We start from the raw sequence: 16,061 nt of genomic DNA on the forward strand, positions 1-16,061 counted from the left end.
TTCCTCTTAATGGAAGAAAATATTTGTTACATAACGTACACAACATTGTAAACTTATTTTTTAAATTTATTAAGCATTTATAGCCTTGCTCCATGCCTTTGTATCACTATAGTTTGAGCATTTGAATTTGCTCAGACTGCGGTTCAGTAGGTGAGAGCGTGTTTACAGCAGACGCCTAGTGTTGCCCATACGTCGCTGGCTCTGGCCCTGGCTTCTAATAGCAGGAAGAGTCATTTAACATCTCATTTAGGTTGTTTCCACTTGTTGCTTTTATAAATAATGTCGGTGGGGCATTTGTACATAAAGCTTTTCTTCATATTTGGGATCATTTCTTTGAGGCAAACTCCTAGAAGCAATGTCACTGAGTCAGAGGTTATGGCTATTTCAATTGCTGGTCGATATTGATGATTATTTTTGCAGAGGGTTTTGCCAGTTGTAGTAACTGTATTCCCCCCCGAGTTGTAAATGAGGAAATTGAGGCTGAGGGTGGTTGGGCTGCCTAGGCTCACACAGCTAGTTGGTAGAAAAACCTTGATTTTCGCCCAGCCTGCCTGCTATGGAGGCCGCTGGCCCGCCTCCTGCTCCTTGCTCTGGGGCTGCAGCATTTACCCTGTCCCCTCCCCTTAAAGGGGCTGCTGAGATCAGTGCGTTGCACCTGCTCTACCATTAGCTTTGGTAATTTGATACAGGGAAAAAGAACTCCTCTTAATGTTAATGTTCATTTCTATTTGTTTGACAGAGTCTGTGCCTTTAGCTGGTCATATGCTTTGTCCTTTGATAAATTTTCCTAGAGTGTTTTTTTCCCTTGCTTTATATGTGCTGTGAACACAGTAAAGATGTTAACTTATTTCTGCTCTGATTTTTTTGTACTTTCTCTTTTAATTTATTTGCTTTTCAAAACATAATTAAATTTTTTATGTAGCTGTAATCATCTTTTTTTTCCCCATTCCTGACTAAATTTCAAGAGAGGTCCCCCTCGCAGAGGTTTGGCAAGTATGGAAAGGTATTTTTAAAAGAAAGCTTAGGAGTTTTAAGAACACTTGTAAGAAATGCAGCATTCATCTTTGGCTGTTTTTCCTCAATGTCAAGTTTACCTCGTAATTTCTCCCTCCTCCCCTACACATGCAGTCTCCCCGCAAACATTTTCCTGCTAAAGTAGGAGGGCAAATTATGGGGTGATGCTGCCTGAGAATATGATTTGTAGTTTTCAAAACACAGAGTTTTGGAAGGACAATTTGAAGTAATATAAAATGAAGAGTTACCTTAGCTTTTTGCCATAATTTTCTTCTGTATGTCATCCATTCTTATGACAACTAGATCAAACTTTCAATTTAAAACTTTAAAAAATATTTGTGTTTATATAGGCATGCAAAATAAAAATAAAGTGGTTATACAGGGCTTGTTATGAGAAATAATAGTCCCCTAACCCTAACCCTACTCCAACCCACTTTTCTACTCTTGAAACTCTTTTAACAGAATCTTGCAGTTTTACCTTCATTCCTATCTTTAACTGCTGTTACAGATTGTGTGTGTATGTGTGTGTGTGTGTGTGTGTGTGTTTACTCTCAGGTCTCTAAGTGACACAGCAGTGTATTTTGTGATCCCCAGTATAGGCTGTTTCTCTTACTGACTTCTTGCTGTGGAAGGCCAGGATTTAGAGTCCTCATGCCCCTCCCCCCCCAGCTTGCATGTGCTCTGTGCCTTGCCCTTCCCTTGTCCCTCTCCCCCCACCAGTAAATCTCACACATTCACTCTTCTTATTCCGTCTTCCCAGTGCGGCTTTTTGTCTTTGATTTAACTCAGTACTCAGTGCTTACATTATTACAGTTTTGTAAATGCTATTCCCAGCCAAGTCATGTAGTTTCCTAGAATTTTCCTTTTCGGCACAATGTTTTGTTTCCCGTAGAATTAGTGTTGCTATGCTTTTTCCTTTAGTCATTTTCCGTGTACTTATTCACCCCCACGTTGTGACTCCTGTCAATACATTCAGAGGCGGTGGATGTTCTGTTGATCTCATCTCCTTCAAGATGACTCCCCAGACTCGGGCTTGCCCATTTGGGACACTCCCTTTCTGGGCCACCTGCAGTTTCCAGCTCTACCTTTATTGGCGTTCTAGCGGATCCCATTTCTTCCTTTTCTGTGTTTTCTCCTTTCCTTTGTAATTTCCTAAGAAACATACACAGATGGTAAATATTTGAAATCTTGTACATATGAAAATGGCTTTAGTTTATCCTTTGTTTGTGCTTAGTTAATAATATGGCTGGGTATAGAATTCTGAGTTGGAAATCATTTTCCCTCAGAATTTGGAGGCATTTTTCCAAAGCCTTCTGTTTTCCAGTGTTGCTTTTGAATATTTCTGACTCTGGATCCTTCATGTGAAGCTTGTTTTTAATCTGTGGAAGCTTTAGGGTTTCTTCTTTGCCCCCAATTTCTGAAATCCCGTGATGCTGAGTCTTGCTGTATTTAAGTCTGTTTTCTTCTCTTGAGCTGGGCATTTAGTGATCCCTTTGAATTTGGAGATTCATATCCCCTGTGCCTGCCATCCTTAACTAGAAGTCTTCATGAAAAAACGTAAAGGGAAATTATAATGAATTTATATTTATATAAACATGTTTTCCAGAGCTGTAATATTACCAGTTAAATGTTGAAGCAGGACCGTGGTGATTAAATTGGCCAACCAGAATTTAAAAGAATCCTGACAACCATAAAATACAGACAGTCAGCCCTTTCATTTGACAGAGCAAATGACAATCCCAGTGAGGGAATTGGTCGAGCCATTTATTACTCTGGTACCCAGCCTAGATTTGCACCAGAGACAGGGAGATGTATTCTTAAACTTGTTTCACTTTTATTGAAAGGAAAAACATGCAGCTCATTCCATATAATTGCAGAAGATGGAAGGTACATCTTCCTTGTTTTAATTTGATCCCCCAAAATCACGTACGAGAAACTGTGCATTTGTCTGCCCCAGCCTTCAGCTGCTTTAGCAGTAGAGCAATAGTCCTCTAGGCCAAGCATGTGAAAATATAGCTCTAAATTTGCCCTAGAGTTCGACCTCCTCCCCTCCCACCCCCACAAAGGCAGTTAGAGGAGCAACTCGGTGGGCCTTTCTCTATCAGTGTAATAAAAATAAATGGGTAAGCGACATGCTTCTTCTCTAGAATGATTTCTTTCCAAGGGCTGCCCAAGGATAAACCTTGAGTGGACAGACTTCGTGGTGGGGGATTTTATGTCTTAATGTAAGGTTTTAAATGCAAGGCACTCCTGCGTGTCTACTCCCCTCTGAATAACCACACCGAACTCTCCTGTGACCTGGTGTGGCCAGGGTTTTCCCCAACACCGTGTAATTCTCCGACCCTCTTTAGCTCATTCTGCCACTGCCTACTGGGACACTGTGTCGGTCCCACAGGTGAGGGCTCAGTCAGACACCGGCTGCCCTCCCACTTCAGATGGTAATCACAAGTCCAGATGGTCACCTGCGCTTGTCACCAACTGGCTGTGAATTAGAAGTTCCCATGACCTCTTCTTCTGGTTTAAAAAATCTGCTAGAATGACTCCCAGAACTCAGGAATACAATTTGCTTACTAGATTAGAAGTTTATTATGAAATGATATGACTCAGGAAAAGCCAGATGGAAGAGGTGGTAGGACAAGGTGAGCGGGAAGGGGCGTGCTCTCTCCAGGGTGTCCCGCGCTCCCCATTTCTTCACATGCTCCCCCCCTCAAGCTCTCCAGACCCCATCCTTTTGGATGTTTGCAGAGGCTTTATTAGGCTAATCAATTAAGTCATTAGCCCCTGGTGATTAACCCAGACCTGGAGGGGAGTGGACTGCAAGTTTTAACCCTCCCCCCACCTAGTTGGCTCTGGCACCATCCTCAGGGGCTTTCCGAAAGTCAGCTCCTTAAGGTAAAGTCAGGTGTGATCGAAAGTGGCTTGTTAGGAATAACACAAGACACCTTTATCTTTTTTATCACTTAGGAAATTCCAGAGGGTTTAGAAACTCTATGCCAGGAACAGGGACAAAGACCAAATACATATTTCTTATTATAAATCACAAAGCTCAGTTCCAAACAAACAGTAATTATAGCACACTTTCATGTGGGCTAATAATGATTCTTGTTTTCTCTTTTCCCACCAGCTTTTCGGAGACTGGGAAGCCCAACTGCGGAGAATAATGAAGCTCATTGCTGGCGGTGGCCTGTCCATCACTGGCTCTCACAACATGTGTGGAGACTACCTGTACAGCGGCCACACGGTCATGCTCACACTCACCTACTTATTTATCAAAGAGTGTAAGTCTCAAACAGGCTACCATTAGAACTTCCTCGCCTGCCACTTCCTGTGGTCCAGGGAAGGTCCGCTGAAGCAGGGCTGGAGGCCTCGGGAGGGCAGTACCTCCTCTCACCCCGTGCCTGGACTCTGCAGGCCCCGGGGAAATGTGTGTGGGGAGGAGTAACTGCTCTTCTGGGCTGGAGTCTCTTGTTTCCTCAAGTGTCAGCTGTAGCATTGGGGTGTTTTACAGCTGCCGGAAGGAACCAGAAGGAAATCTCAAGGACACAGAAACCTAGTGTTGGACCTGATTGGTTGATGGAAGATGATGTGTTCACTCAGTAGCCATTTTTTTTCAAGCACCTGGCACTGTGCTCTCAGCTGAGAGTACAGTGGTGGGTCGGTGGTGATGTCTGCACCCTCACAGAGGCCATGGGCTCAGGAACACTGAGTGAGGCAGACACTAAATGGGAAAGTTCCTTTAAAAAATGTGTGGACCCTGGTCAGGAAGCTCAGGTGGTTAGAGCATTGTCCTGATACACCAAGGCTGCAGGTTCCATCCCTGGTCAGGGCACATACAAGAAGCAACCAATGAATATATACATAAGTGGAACAACAAAACAGATGTTTCTCTCTCTCTCTCTCTCTCCCCACGTTCCCCTCCCTCTCTCTCAAAAAAATCAATAAATAAAAAAGGCAAAGAACATACTTAAAATATTTTATTATGAAATACAAAAGCAAAAAAAATGTTAATATATAATTAAAGCCTTTCATCCCTTCCCCTCCTGTTTTTCTCTGTCATTTCCATGCATGTTGCTGTACTGTGTTACTGTTTTTTGGTACATAAATGGTATCACAATATATATAGTCTTCTGCCACTTTTCTCTCAGTTATGTTTTTGAGATGAGACTCTGGTTCATTTTAATTGCTGTTGGTATTACAATACTATGAATCAGCGTTTTCAGCCGGTTTGCTGCAAGAATTTTTAAAGCATGCAATACCTGACTATTCAGTCAGGGGCACCAACCTCTTTTCCCTTAGATTGTCGAATAGAAAAGTGACAACAACCAACACAACAATAGCCGTCCAGTGTAAATAAATCAAAATTATACTATTTTTTGGTAAGATCCACAGAAGTATTTTTTCTTGGTGGGCCACAAAATTTAATAATTAGTTTATATTTGCCATGAGATGAAAAAGGTTGAAAATCACTGCTGTAAATGAACCACAGATTACATTGTTCATTTATCTCCTTGTAGAAAATTCAGTTGTGTTCAGTATTTGACTGTTAGAAACAGTCTCAGTGAGCATCCGATAGGCAGTTTACATGAAGAGTGACCAGTAAACCGGTTGCTGATACCACAGGGGAGGGACACGCTCTGCAGCCTGGAGGGGTCTTGGGCGTGGGGGGGGGGAAGGGGGGGTGGCACGTCGGAAGTTTGCTACGGCTGGAATTTAGAGTGGGGGAAATTAGGAGAAGTGAGAATGCACTGGTGATTAGGAACCCGATCACGGAGCATGCCTCAAGCCGGCAGAAGGAGTCTGACCGAGACGGGGTGCCTCCGGAGGGCTGCAGCTGGGAGGCAGTACCCTCTTGCCCTTTTTTAGAGGGAGAAGCCACTCTTGCAGCAGCTTGCAAGATGGACTGGAGAGGGTGCAGACTGGAGACCAGAGTGAGGAGACTGTGTGCCGCCGTCACAAAGGACAGAGTTGGTGGTGGCTCGCACCACCATGGTGGCATGGGCGATGGAGAGAGGTGGAGGGGTCAGAGGGAGATTAACAAAGAAGGGCCAGCACTTGACAGGATTGACTGGGGGGGTTCAGGATACAGGTGGTAGGCTGAAGGGTGAATGCAGTTTTGGTCGTAAAAAAGCTAAGGGAACACAGCAGAAGAGAAGGTGGGCTTCAGGCCACTGAGAGAGAGAGAAGGGTCCTGTACTTAGCAGGTGACCAAATAGGGTGGATTCTAACAGTGTCTGTTCAGAAGGGTCGGGGCATGGTATAGCCCATGTAATAGGATGTAACTGGGCTAAGAAAATGGGAACAGAATTGGCCGGATGTCAGCAGCCCTGGGGGAGGGATTTCTGCCCCCTGCTGGTTGGTACCTCAAATCTTTTCATCGCATTAGATCCTTCTGGAATATACAGCATTGTGCCGTACTGGGTCACAAACTGATTTTTGAATCCAGGTGCTATCACTTACTACTTCTTCGACCTTGGGGAAAACATTTAACCTTTCTAAGTCTTGGGTTCCACATCTTTAAAATGAGATACTTATAGCTATTTCATGGTGACGGAGAGGTGGCAAAGATTAAAGTACATGGCATATATGCACACTTGTAATAGAGTTGCACAAAGAATGAATGGTAGCTACTATTTGTTGCTATGTTGTTAAGGTATTGAGTACAAATTTTTCTGGAAATGGAATATGGAGCCCTATACATACAATAAGACCTGTACCCCGACTACTTCACTTAAAATTAGAAACCACCCTTCACCCTTCTGATTCGGATTATCCTATTCAACTCTTTAAAATTTTTCCATAGCCTTCAACATCACTAACATCATGTATAATTTCCTTTTTTAGTCACGGTTATGTTTATTGTCTGTCTCCCCTGCTAGGAAGAGACCTCTGCACAAAGGCAGGCCCTTAGCCTGGTTTGTACGTTGATCTCATCACCGAGAGCAGTTCCTATCCCAGGCATGCTGCATGTGCTCAATACATATTGATTGAATGAATGATTGATTTTTAGACTGCTGGAGAATCCAATCAGATCCTGGAATTTATCCCCTGGGGTGGAGAGGGGGAGCAGATCACGTGCAAACCATATTTTTGCCTAGAGTTTCAGACCCTCTGAAGCCCATCTGTTGAAAATGCAAGGCCGAAAGGCCCGCACTGAGGTTTTGATGCTTCCCTCAGATGCCTTCCCAATGGAGGCGCAGACAAGTATTTATCTGGCACAGCCCTGCCATTGGGAATGCACTTGACCTGGAATTCCTGGGCATTTGGAGTCTCCCTTGATTGTATTTCAGAAGTGGAAATCTCAAAGACTCTCAGAGAACTGTATGGTCGCAGAGCTTGGAAAGCATATAAGGCAGTTGTGTCAATGGTAATTGCTTAGTCCATGTGTAAAAATGTATAGACCAAGAGATTGATTTTTGTATAAAGAATTAACCCCAACTTATTTACAGGTGATATAAATATCTGTTGGCAGCTTTTTAATTTTTTTAATGGATCATAATACATTAATTTGTCCTTATTTTTTTTACTTCATAAATATGAATCAAATAACAGCTAAATGTAAATTAGCTAGTAAAATCACTTTATAAAATAAGATGCTTCCATTCTAACCTTGGTTACAGATAAGCTAACGCCCTTAGATTTGATAGCCCAAGGGATTTGTTTTCAGAAAGAAAGACCCAAGGTAATTGCATTCACAATAGTAGCAGAGGTGTGGTTGGGTGTCCTTAGTGGTACTTGAATAGTACGATTATTACAGATTTCTCTTTTTCAGATTCCCCTCGACGACTCTGGTGGTACCACTGGATTTGCTGGCTTCTCAGCGTGGTTGGAATCTTCTGTATTCTCTTAGCGCATGACCACTACACTGTGGACGTGGTGGTGGCGTACTACATCACCACGAGACTCTTCTGGTGGTACCACACTATGGCCAATCAGCAAGTGAGCCTTCCCCCATTTGACATTAGCTTCTATTGCTCCTGGGTTGGTGTTACCGGCATGTCAGGGAAAAGTACAAAAAATGCACAGATATCTTAGTTTTCTCTTCTCTTCAGGGATAGTCAATTAAGATTATGTTTTTGGGGGATGCTGATCAACTTGAGAATCAAAAATGAACAAGAGCTGTGTTACTATAATGACCTAGGAGATGCATCCTTTTAGAACAAGTATCATATTCTCAATGTCTCTGAAAATATTTACTGATCTCTGCCTGCCTGTTGCTTGATTTGAATTCCTACCCTCTTCCTACCCTTGGCTCCTCACCAGCTTAATACTTATCATTTAATTAGGTTTGTCCATTTTAATTGTAGAAGAATGAGTAACTGAAAAGCTAACTGAGGTAGTTATTTATAGACAAGAGATGGAGTGAGCCACGAGTTTTCCCTGCACACCTGGAATTGGAGTTACTTGTATTCCTACCAGGGTGTCCCCATGGTGCAGACGAGGGCAGAGTACAGCGAGGTGGTGTGACTCTGCAACTGGGGGGGTGTGGGCGGAGGCGGGGCCGGTCTGGGTCCCTTTGTGAACTTGAACGTAAAAAATACTTGACCTCTAAGTGAAGGATTATGAGAAAAATATGTATATTCCTTTGGGGGCTGGAACGAATTAATCGTTCCTCCTGACTTGCTTTTTCCTTTCTTTACTGACGCAGGTGCTAAAAGAAGCTTCCCAGATGAACCTCTTGGCCAGGGTGTGGTGGTACAGGCCATTTCAGTACTTTGAAAAGAATGTCCAAGGGATCGTACCTCGGTCTTACCATTGGCCCTTCCCCTGGCCAGTAGTCCACCTCAGGAGGCAAGTGAAATACAGCCGGTTGGTAAACGACACATAACAGCTGTACAGAGTGGGGACGAGGAACTGTCTGAAGTGCTAAGAACTCCATGAGAGAAGATGCCATAAAATAAACACCTCCCTAATCCTACTGTCTTTCAACCATTACCTTGACTTAACCTATTGAGTTACCTGGTCAGCACTGTGATCTTTTTTTCTCTCCAAAGGACCTGCGTTGGAAACAATAAAGAAAATTGAACCTATCATGCACTGTACACATTTCCTGTTCCTAAGTTTGGGATTTGCATAACCTGCAGCCACCACGTTCCTTTGTATATGATGCAACAGCATAGATGTAAGCTTTTATATCATAAGTTCTGGTCTTTCCAGTCACATCTGGAAATAAAGCGTATTATTTTCTTGGGAAAACATACTTTTCATATCTCTTGCCCCAAAGATTGGGCTGTAAGCCATTTTCTAGCAAATGTCTCTATGAAGGTTTCTAAGTACCTGAATGGGCTTTGATTCTGAAATCTTTCTACCTGTTGCACCGATATTCAAATAAAAATGACAGACACAGAAAGGTTTAGTAACTTTGGGTTTTGTAAAATCAGCAGAGACAATGTGTCAAAAAGTGCAAAAAAAAAAAAAAGATTCTGTTATAAAGTGATTTTCTAAGTATTTCCTAACTTTATTTTTCAAATGATGTTATGAAAACCAAATTTAAAGATTTTTACATGTCAAAGAGAAGAGAGTTAAAATTTAAAACTGCTTCTTGGGAGAGAAATTTGTCTATGTTTCTAGTGCCTTTCTTGTCTTGATTGTATGGTCAGTAGGCGATCTTAAATGTTTTTATTTAATATAAAGTATTCCACAAAAATATAAATGTATGTACACACTACTCAGTTTTGCATTTATAGCTAAATTAAATCAGAAGGCTGCTTACGGTTTTTCAATTGCTCTGAATTAAAGAAGGGGGGGGGGTGTAATTAGCAAGTCCAAGCCTGTTCCCATATTGTGAGCAGGTGGCAGTGACATTGTGCCACTTAAATTATTTTCTCTACTTGGTAGTTCAGTTTTAACTATACAATGAAAACAGCCATGAATACTTTTTTTTTAAAAAGCGAGTTTTGAAAATGATCACTTAACTAAAACTTGAAAGCTATAAATTAGTTATCCGTACTCTCACGACAATTTTGTTGGTGAACAACAAAAAAAGAGATCTATTTCTTTAAAATATATATGTGCAGGAACTGCATGTAACTCTAAGTTTTACTCCTAACGTAAGTATGTTTGGAGAAGTATTCTATACTTGCCAACGTGGAGAACAAAATAGTTTTTTCAGAATGAAGAAGTATATATACCCATTCTGTATTTTGTGTGCAGCAGAACTCTCTTCCGTAGGGCTTTTGTGTGTGTGTGTGTGTGCGTGTGTTCACAAGGTGATATTTGTATTGTAAAACAATAATGGTGAAGGAAATAAAAAGGCTTTTAAAATTTTGTTTGTTTTAAATCTTTGTAAAGTTTATCCAGAGAGTATACTGATATCTTAACAGCCTACCTAGATCATAAATTAATCACAATGCACTTTTTAATAAAAACTGATACTTAAAAACAAATGGCTATTTCTAATGTGTTCAAGTTCTTCACAGAAGCCCTAAATGAAGTCATTAAAGCGAAGTAAGAAACTCAAGTTTCAGAATTTCTTCACTGAGTTTTTTCGAGATAGGGCTTTTAATAAGTATGTTTTCTTTCCCTTGAGATTCCTAAAAATGTTACTTCAGTAACCTGTGCAGGTTGAGAGCACTTTTAAAAAGACAGTTGAGCCCTGGTGGGTGTGGCTCAGTGGATTGAACGCTGGCCTGCGAGCTGAAGGGTCTCTGGTTCGAATCCCATCAGGGCACATGCCTGAGTTCCAAGTCGGGTCCCCAGATGGGGGCGTACGAGAAGCAACTGGTCAATTTTTCTCTCTCATATGGATGTATCTCTCCCTCTCTTCCTCCCTCCCTTCCTCTGTCTCTAAAAATAAATATTTTTAAAAATTTAAAAATGAAAATACAGTTGAACCTTAACAACTCGGGAGGTAGGGGCACCACCCCCTGCGCAATGGAAAATACATAACTACAGTCAGCCCTTTGCATCCAAGGCAATGAAGGACTTTTTTTTTTAATTCGCTTGTAAGTGGACCCACACCGTTCAAACCTGTGTTGTTCAAGGGTTAACTGTGTACAAAGAGAAGCACAGGTAAGTTAAATCCAAGCTGCAGAGCACTGTTCCCCAACAATTTTGAATTCTCGAATTTTCAATCACGCCACTGGCTTCACTTTTTTTTTACCCTAGTAACTCCCCGGTAATACCGCTTTAGAAAGGGAAAGTAAATCTGAAATGAGAAAAAGCATTAGTACTTGGATAATACGTGGTAAAGCGGAATAACTTCAAAAAGAAAAAAGGGCTATTCCTGATGTGGTAAAGGAAGAAAGATGTTAATGGAGGAGGCCTGTCCTTATTAGCAAATGGCCAGGGAAGCTGGAAATGTAAGATTTCCTTCGTGGAGCTTCAGACGTGTCTCGGTGAAAGAAAATATGGTGGCCTCTTAAGGGAAATAGGGCAAAATTTTTGTATAGGTTTGTATTTAACTGTTAAAACCTTTTACTAACTTTGACTATTGTATGTTGCTTACCAAAAGGGAATGGAACTTGAGTAATGGTAATGAATTATTGGCACGTGCTAACAATAAGATCTTCTTTCCCAAGTCAAAATAGTTAGGTTAAAAAAATATTATTGTAAGTTTACCTACTATGTATGTACCAAGAAGCTCCTTGCTGGTTGCTCTTCATGCCTGACTGCACCGGTTCATGAATTGACATTTCTGTGGCTCTCTCATCGGCAGGCCCCAGAAGGGACACAGAGAGATCTCATTGTCTTCTGGAGAATTTAATAGACTTGATAACGCCTGCCTGGGAGAGGCCATGTGCTCTCTTGTCCTTCAGTGTGCTGAGTCAAAGCCATAGACGGTATCTCTTCACTTTGCTCCCTTCCCAGGTTGGACACTCCACATGTAGTGTCTGCTAACCCCCCCACAGCCTCGATGTTAGTTATCATCACCATTTTACAGGAGGTGACTCTGGTATGTCAAGTAAGTTTCCCAAGGGCATGCAGCTGGTGAGTGGTGAAAACACGATTGGAGTCCAAGTTTCCACCCTCTCCTCGCGTCCCACCCCCTCCCCCAGTTCTCTGAGCTTTCCTAAATTGTTCAGTAAGACTGCAGTGGCAGAAGTCTGTGCCCCTGGTGGGATAGTTCAGCATCTAATGATGGAGAAAGTACTTGCTATGAATTTAGAAATGCTCTCAATGGAATTTGTGGTTAATCACAGTAGAATATGTGTAATTTTAGTCAATTGGAATAGCACTTATTTGTAGGAGCTAATATTCCATCAACATACCATGGTTGGTGACTATAAATATTCAAAAGTCTTGAGAATTCTTAGGAGAGGTTTACTGAAGATTTTAAGGCAGACATCAATAAGATTGTCAAGAGTCCTTTTTTTTTTTTTTGCCTTTTTAAGTTTCGCAGGGTAGAAAAAAGGAGTCGAATCTATAGGACTATATGCAGCCTCAGTGCGTGTAGGTCCACAGTGCAGGAATGCATTCCAGGTGAGGATAAGGGAGTCTCTGAGGTGGGAGAGGGGGCTGGCCCAGAGCCCCCTCCTATCCCTGTTGTTAAGTAAATATACATGGGGGAATTGCTCCGCCCACCAGTCATCATTGTATCATTTCTGTCTATATTTTCCATGATCTTCCTTGTGATGTCTGCTCTGTCTGAAGTTGAGATAAATACTCCAGCTTTCTTCCGATGAGTGTTAGCATGGTATGTCTTTCTCCACCCCTTTATTTTTAACCTCTCTGTGTCTTTATATTTAAAGTGGATTTCTTACAGAAAGAATAGAAAGCATATAGTTGCATCTTGTTTTTAATTTATTTGACAATCTCTTGATTGGTATATTTACATCTTTCACATTGAAAGTATATTTGATACATTTGAATTAATATCTACCATGTTTGTAACTCTCTTCGTTCATTTTCCTTCATTTTTTCTGTCTTCTGCTAGTTTTATACACTGTTTTATCTCTTGGTATACCAGTTACACTTTGAAAAAATTTATATACCTCAACACAGCTGAAAAAAAGCTTTAATGGTTGCCCTGGAGTTTGTAATATATATTTTTACCCAATCTCAGCCTGCTGCAAGTAACACCACACCACTGAAAGTGTGGTGCAGGCGCCTCATGACACCGTATGCCCAATTTCTCTTTCCTGCCCCTTAGAAATCGCTGTAGTTCATTTCCCTTATCCCTGTGCCGTAATAACCCAATACATTGTTACTATTACTACTTTAAACAGTTACCTTTTAGATCAATTAAGAATAATTTTAAAAATTTTCCTTTATTTCTTCCCTGATCTTTATGTAGATCCCAGCTTCTAACTTCTATCATTTCCCTTCTGCCTGAAGAACTTCTATTCCTTGCCGGGCAGGTTGGCTGGTGGTGAATTCCTTTTTCTCATGGTCTGAGAAAGTCTACTTCATTTTTGAAGGATAATGTTACTTGATACAGAATTCTAGATTGGTGTTTTTTTTTCTTTAGACATTTGAGTATTTCACTTCAGTCTCTTCTTGCTTGCATAGTTTCTTCCAAGAAGTCAGCTGTAATTTTATTCTTGTTTCTTAATAGGTAATACGTTCTTTTTACTCTGGATTCTTTCCATTGTTTTCTTTGTCTTTGGTGTCCTGCAATTGGAATGACATGCTTGGGTGTGGAATTTTTTTTTTGTATTTATGTTTTTAATGCTTGCTGAGCTTCCTATATCTGTAGTTTGGTGTCATTAAGTTTGGAAAGTTTTCAGCCATTAATAATTCAAATATTTCTTGCTCCATTTTCCCTTTCTTGCCTGTCTAGTGTTCCCATTGTGCATGTTACACCTTTTGAAATTGTCCCACAGTTCTCGGATGTTCTGTTTTTTAAATTTTTTCTTTCTATTTTACTTTGGAAGGTGTCGAGGAACGTATCTTCAAGGTCACAGACCCTCTCCCTGGCCATGTCTAGTCTAATGAGCCCATCAAAGGCATTCTTCATTTCTGTTTCAGTGTTTAAGTTCTAGCATTTTCTTTTGGTTGTTGAAATCTCCATTTCCTTGCTTACATTACCCATCTCTTCTTGCCTGTTGTTAACTTTTTCTATTAGTTAACATATTAATCAGTTATTTTAAATTCTTTGGTAATTTCAACATCTGTGTCATATTTGAGTCTCATTCTAATGCTTATTTTCTATCTTCAGACTGGGTTTTTTTTATACCTTTTGCCATGCTTTGTATATTTTTGTTGAGAAATGAACATGTCATATTGGATAATAGGAACTGAGGTAAATAGGCCTTTTGTGTGAAAATTTACGTCCATCTCTCTAGCAGTTGGGCTGTATTTAATGCTTGCTGTAACTATTTGGTGCCAGAGGCTCCAGATTTCCCTAGCGTACTTGTTTTTGTCTCCTCCACCCTCTTGACTTTGGACTTCCCTAAGTGGTCATCCTTGGAGAGAGTCTGTGTCTCATAGAACTTTTAGGTATGTTTCACTGCTGCTCGTCCTGGAGCCCTACTGCTGTGATGGTAAGATGTAGGGCCAGGGCAGCGCCCCACAGTCTTCTGATTAAACATGTCTTTTAGTAGGTTTGTGTCTCCAGACTTGATGTTCACCAATCCAGTATTAGAGACCTCACCTATGCCCATCCTTTATTCCTTTCCCTGACATCAGCATTCCCATTGATGTGAAAAACATTGATCGGTTGCATCTCTTATGCACCTCTACTGGGGATTGAACCTGCAACCTAGGTATGTCCCCTGAGCAGGGATCGAACCCGCAACCTTTTGTTGTACAGCATGATGCTCCAACCAACTTAGCTACCTGGCAAGGGCAACTTTTTCTAGTAAAGATGCGCATGATGACTCTCAAGCTCTTTACATATTGAAGTTGAAACTGCTTGGTGACCCAGTTTTCACGGTCAAATAAATTTGGGAGACAATGTATAAGGTGTTATTGGTAGAATGTCTTTAATGGCTAGATATACAAATTTGTGTTCTAACAACAGTTGAAGAACTAAAAATGGCTGTTAGAGTCTGCTTTAACGATGTCAAACTGTTAACACACAAGCAGTCCAGAACATGAGGGAAATTAACATTGGGCTGGAGAATGGAGGGGATACATTCAGGTGTCTTCTAATCAGCCTGCACTGGGAACTTACAGGCCATTTTCTAGGTTTCTTAACTATAAGACTTGCCAGAGCCTTCAATGTGCTCCTCTGCAGAGGACTTAAGATGCAGCCCAGCATTAAAGCAAAGCCCGAACTTCAGAGCTGCTCCTGAATATCTTTCTTTTGACTGCATTAGTTTGAGGTCAGTGTGGCATAATCCAAGGTGGCGCCTGGGAAAGAATTGCCAGGGACATTAGTTGGTAACAAATATGATTGCTTGTAAATAAGAACACTAAGGAAATAGCAGGTGGCACCCGTCTAGAATGCTTAGCATATTTATGTCAACGTCTGGTTGAACAGTATTTTCTATTTAGTCAGTTGCTTTCTTCTCATTCTTTTGATGAACATTTTGGGGGGAGGGGAGCCTGGGTTAAGATAAGCTCTAAATAATTTGGTGACCCAAAGCATTTTTCAGTGTGAGTGGTATAACCTAACATATATGATGAGATCTGTCCAGAAAGTATGTAGCCATGTAATATGAAAAATAATGACATTGAAGAAGATACAAGAAACATTGTACATAGGACAATGACACCTCGGTCCCCTTCAAAGTAGTTACCTTGGGACCCCACACAGTCCCTCCAGTTGCTATGAGCTGCCCTGTCGTATTTTCCTGAATCTTGTCAATGGTCTGAAATCTCTTCCCTTTTTTTCAAAGACGATTTTAGTTTTGGGAAAAGCCAGAAGTTGCAGGGTGCCAAATCTGGGCTGGGGGCAGGTGGGGGCGGGGGACGGTGCTGAGTCACCTGGGCGATTTGATGTTTCACCAAAAAACTCTGCATAAGACGTAATGCATGAATGGGTGTGTTGTCACGATGAAGCTGCCAATCACCAGTTGCCCATAGCTGTGGCCTTCTGAATCATCCAAATAATTTCCATGCAGGAATGTTCTAGCTTAATGCAAAATTTGATGCAGATTCATTGCTCTACTCAGTTATTTTGAATGTGACGGCCACACAGTACACATGCTCACTCAATGTCGTCT

General features: G+C 41.3%; 1 protein-coding gene across 8 annotated transcripts in view; it reads left to right on the top strand.

Annotated features, from left to right (window-relative positions):
* SGMS1 (sphingomyelin synthase 1) overlaps positions 1-10,410 on the top strand; it is a 277,512-nt gene extending 267,102 nt beyond the window's left edge. For all 8 annotated transcript variants that reach the window (XM_071221223.1, XM_045197750.3, XM_053922520.2 and 5 more), the window contains 3 exons: positions 4,139-4,292; positions 7,784-7,950; positions 8,660-10,410. In XM_071221223.1, the coding sequence (XP_071077324.1) occupies positions 4,139-4,292; positions 7,784-7,950; positions 8,660-8,839 (501 nt within the window). In that variant the 3' untranslated portion in view covers positions 8,840-10,410. The remainder of the gene's footprint in view (positions 1-4,138; positions 4,293-7,783; positions 7,951-8,659) is intronic.
* Positions 10,411-16,061: the final 5,651 nt, after the last annotated feature.

This window comes from Desmodus rotundus, chromosome 4, assembly GCF_022682495.2.
Source record: "Desmodus rotundus isolate HL8 chromosome 4, HLdesRot8A.1, whole genome shotgun sequence".
Lineage (NCBI taxonomy): Eukaryota > Metazoa > Chordata > Mammalia > Chiroptera > Phyllostomidae > Desmodus > Desmodus rotundus.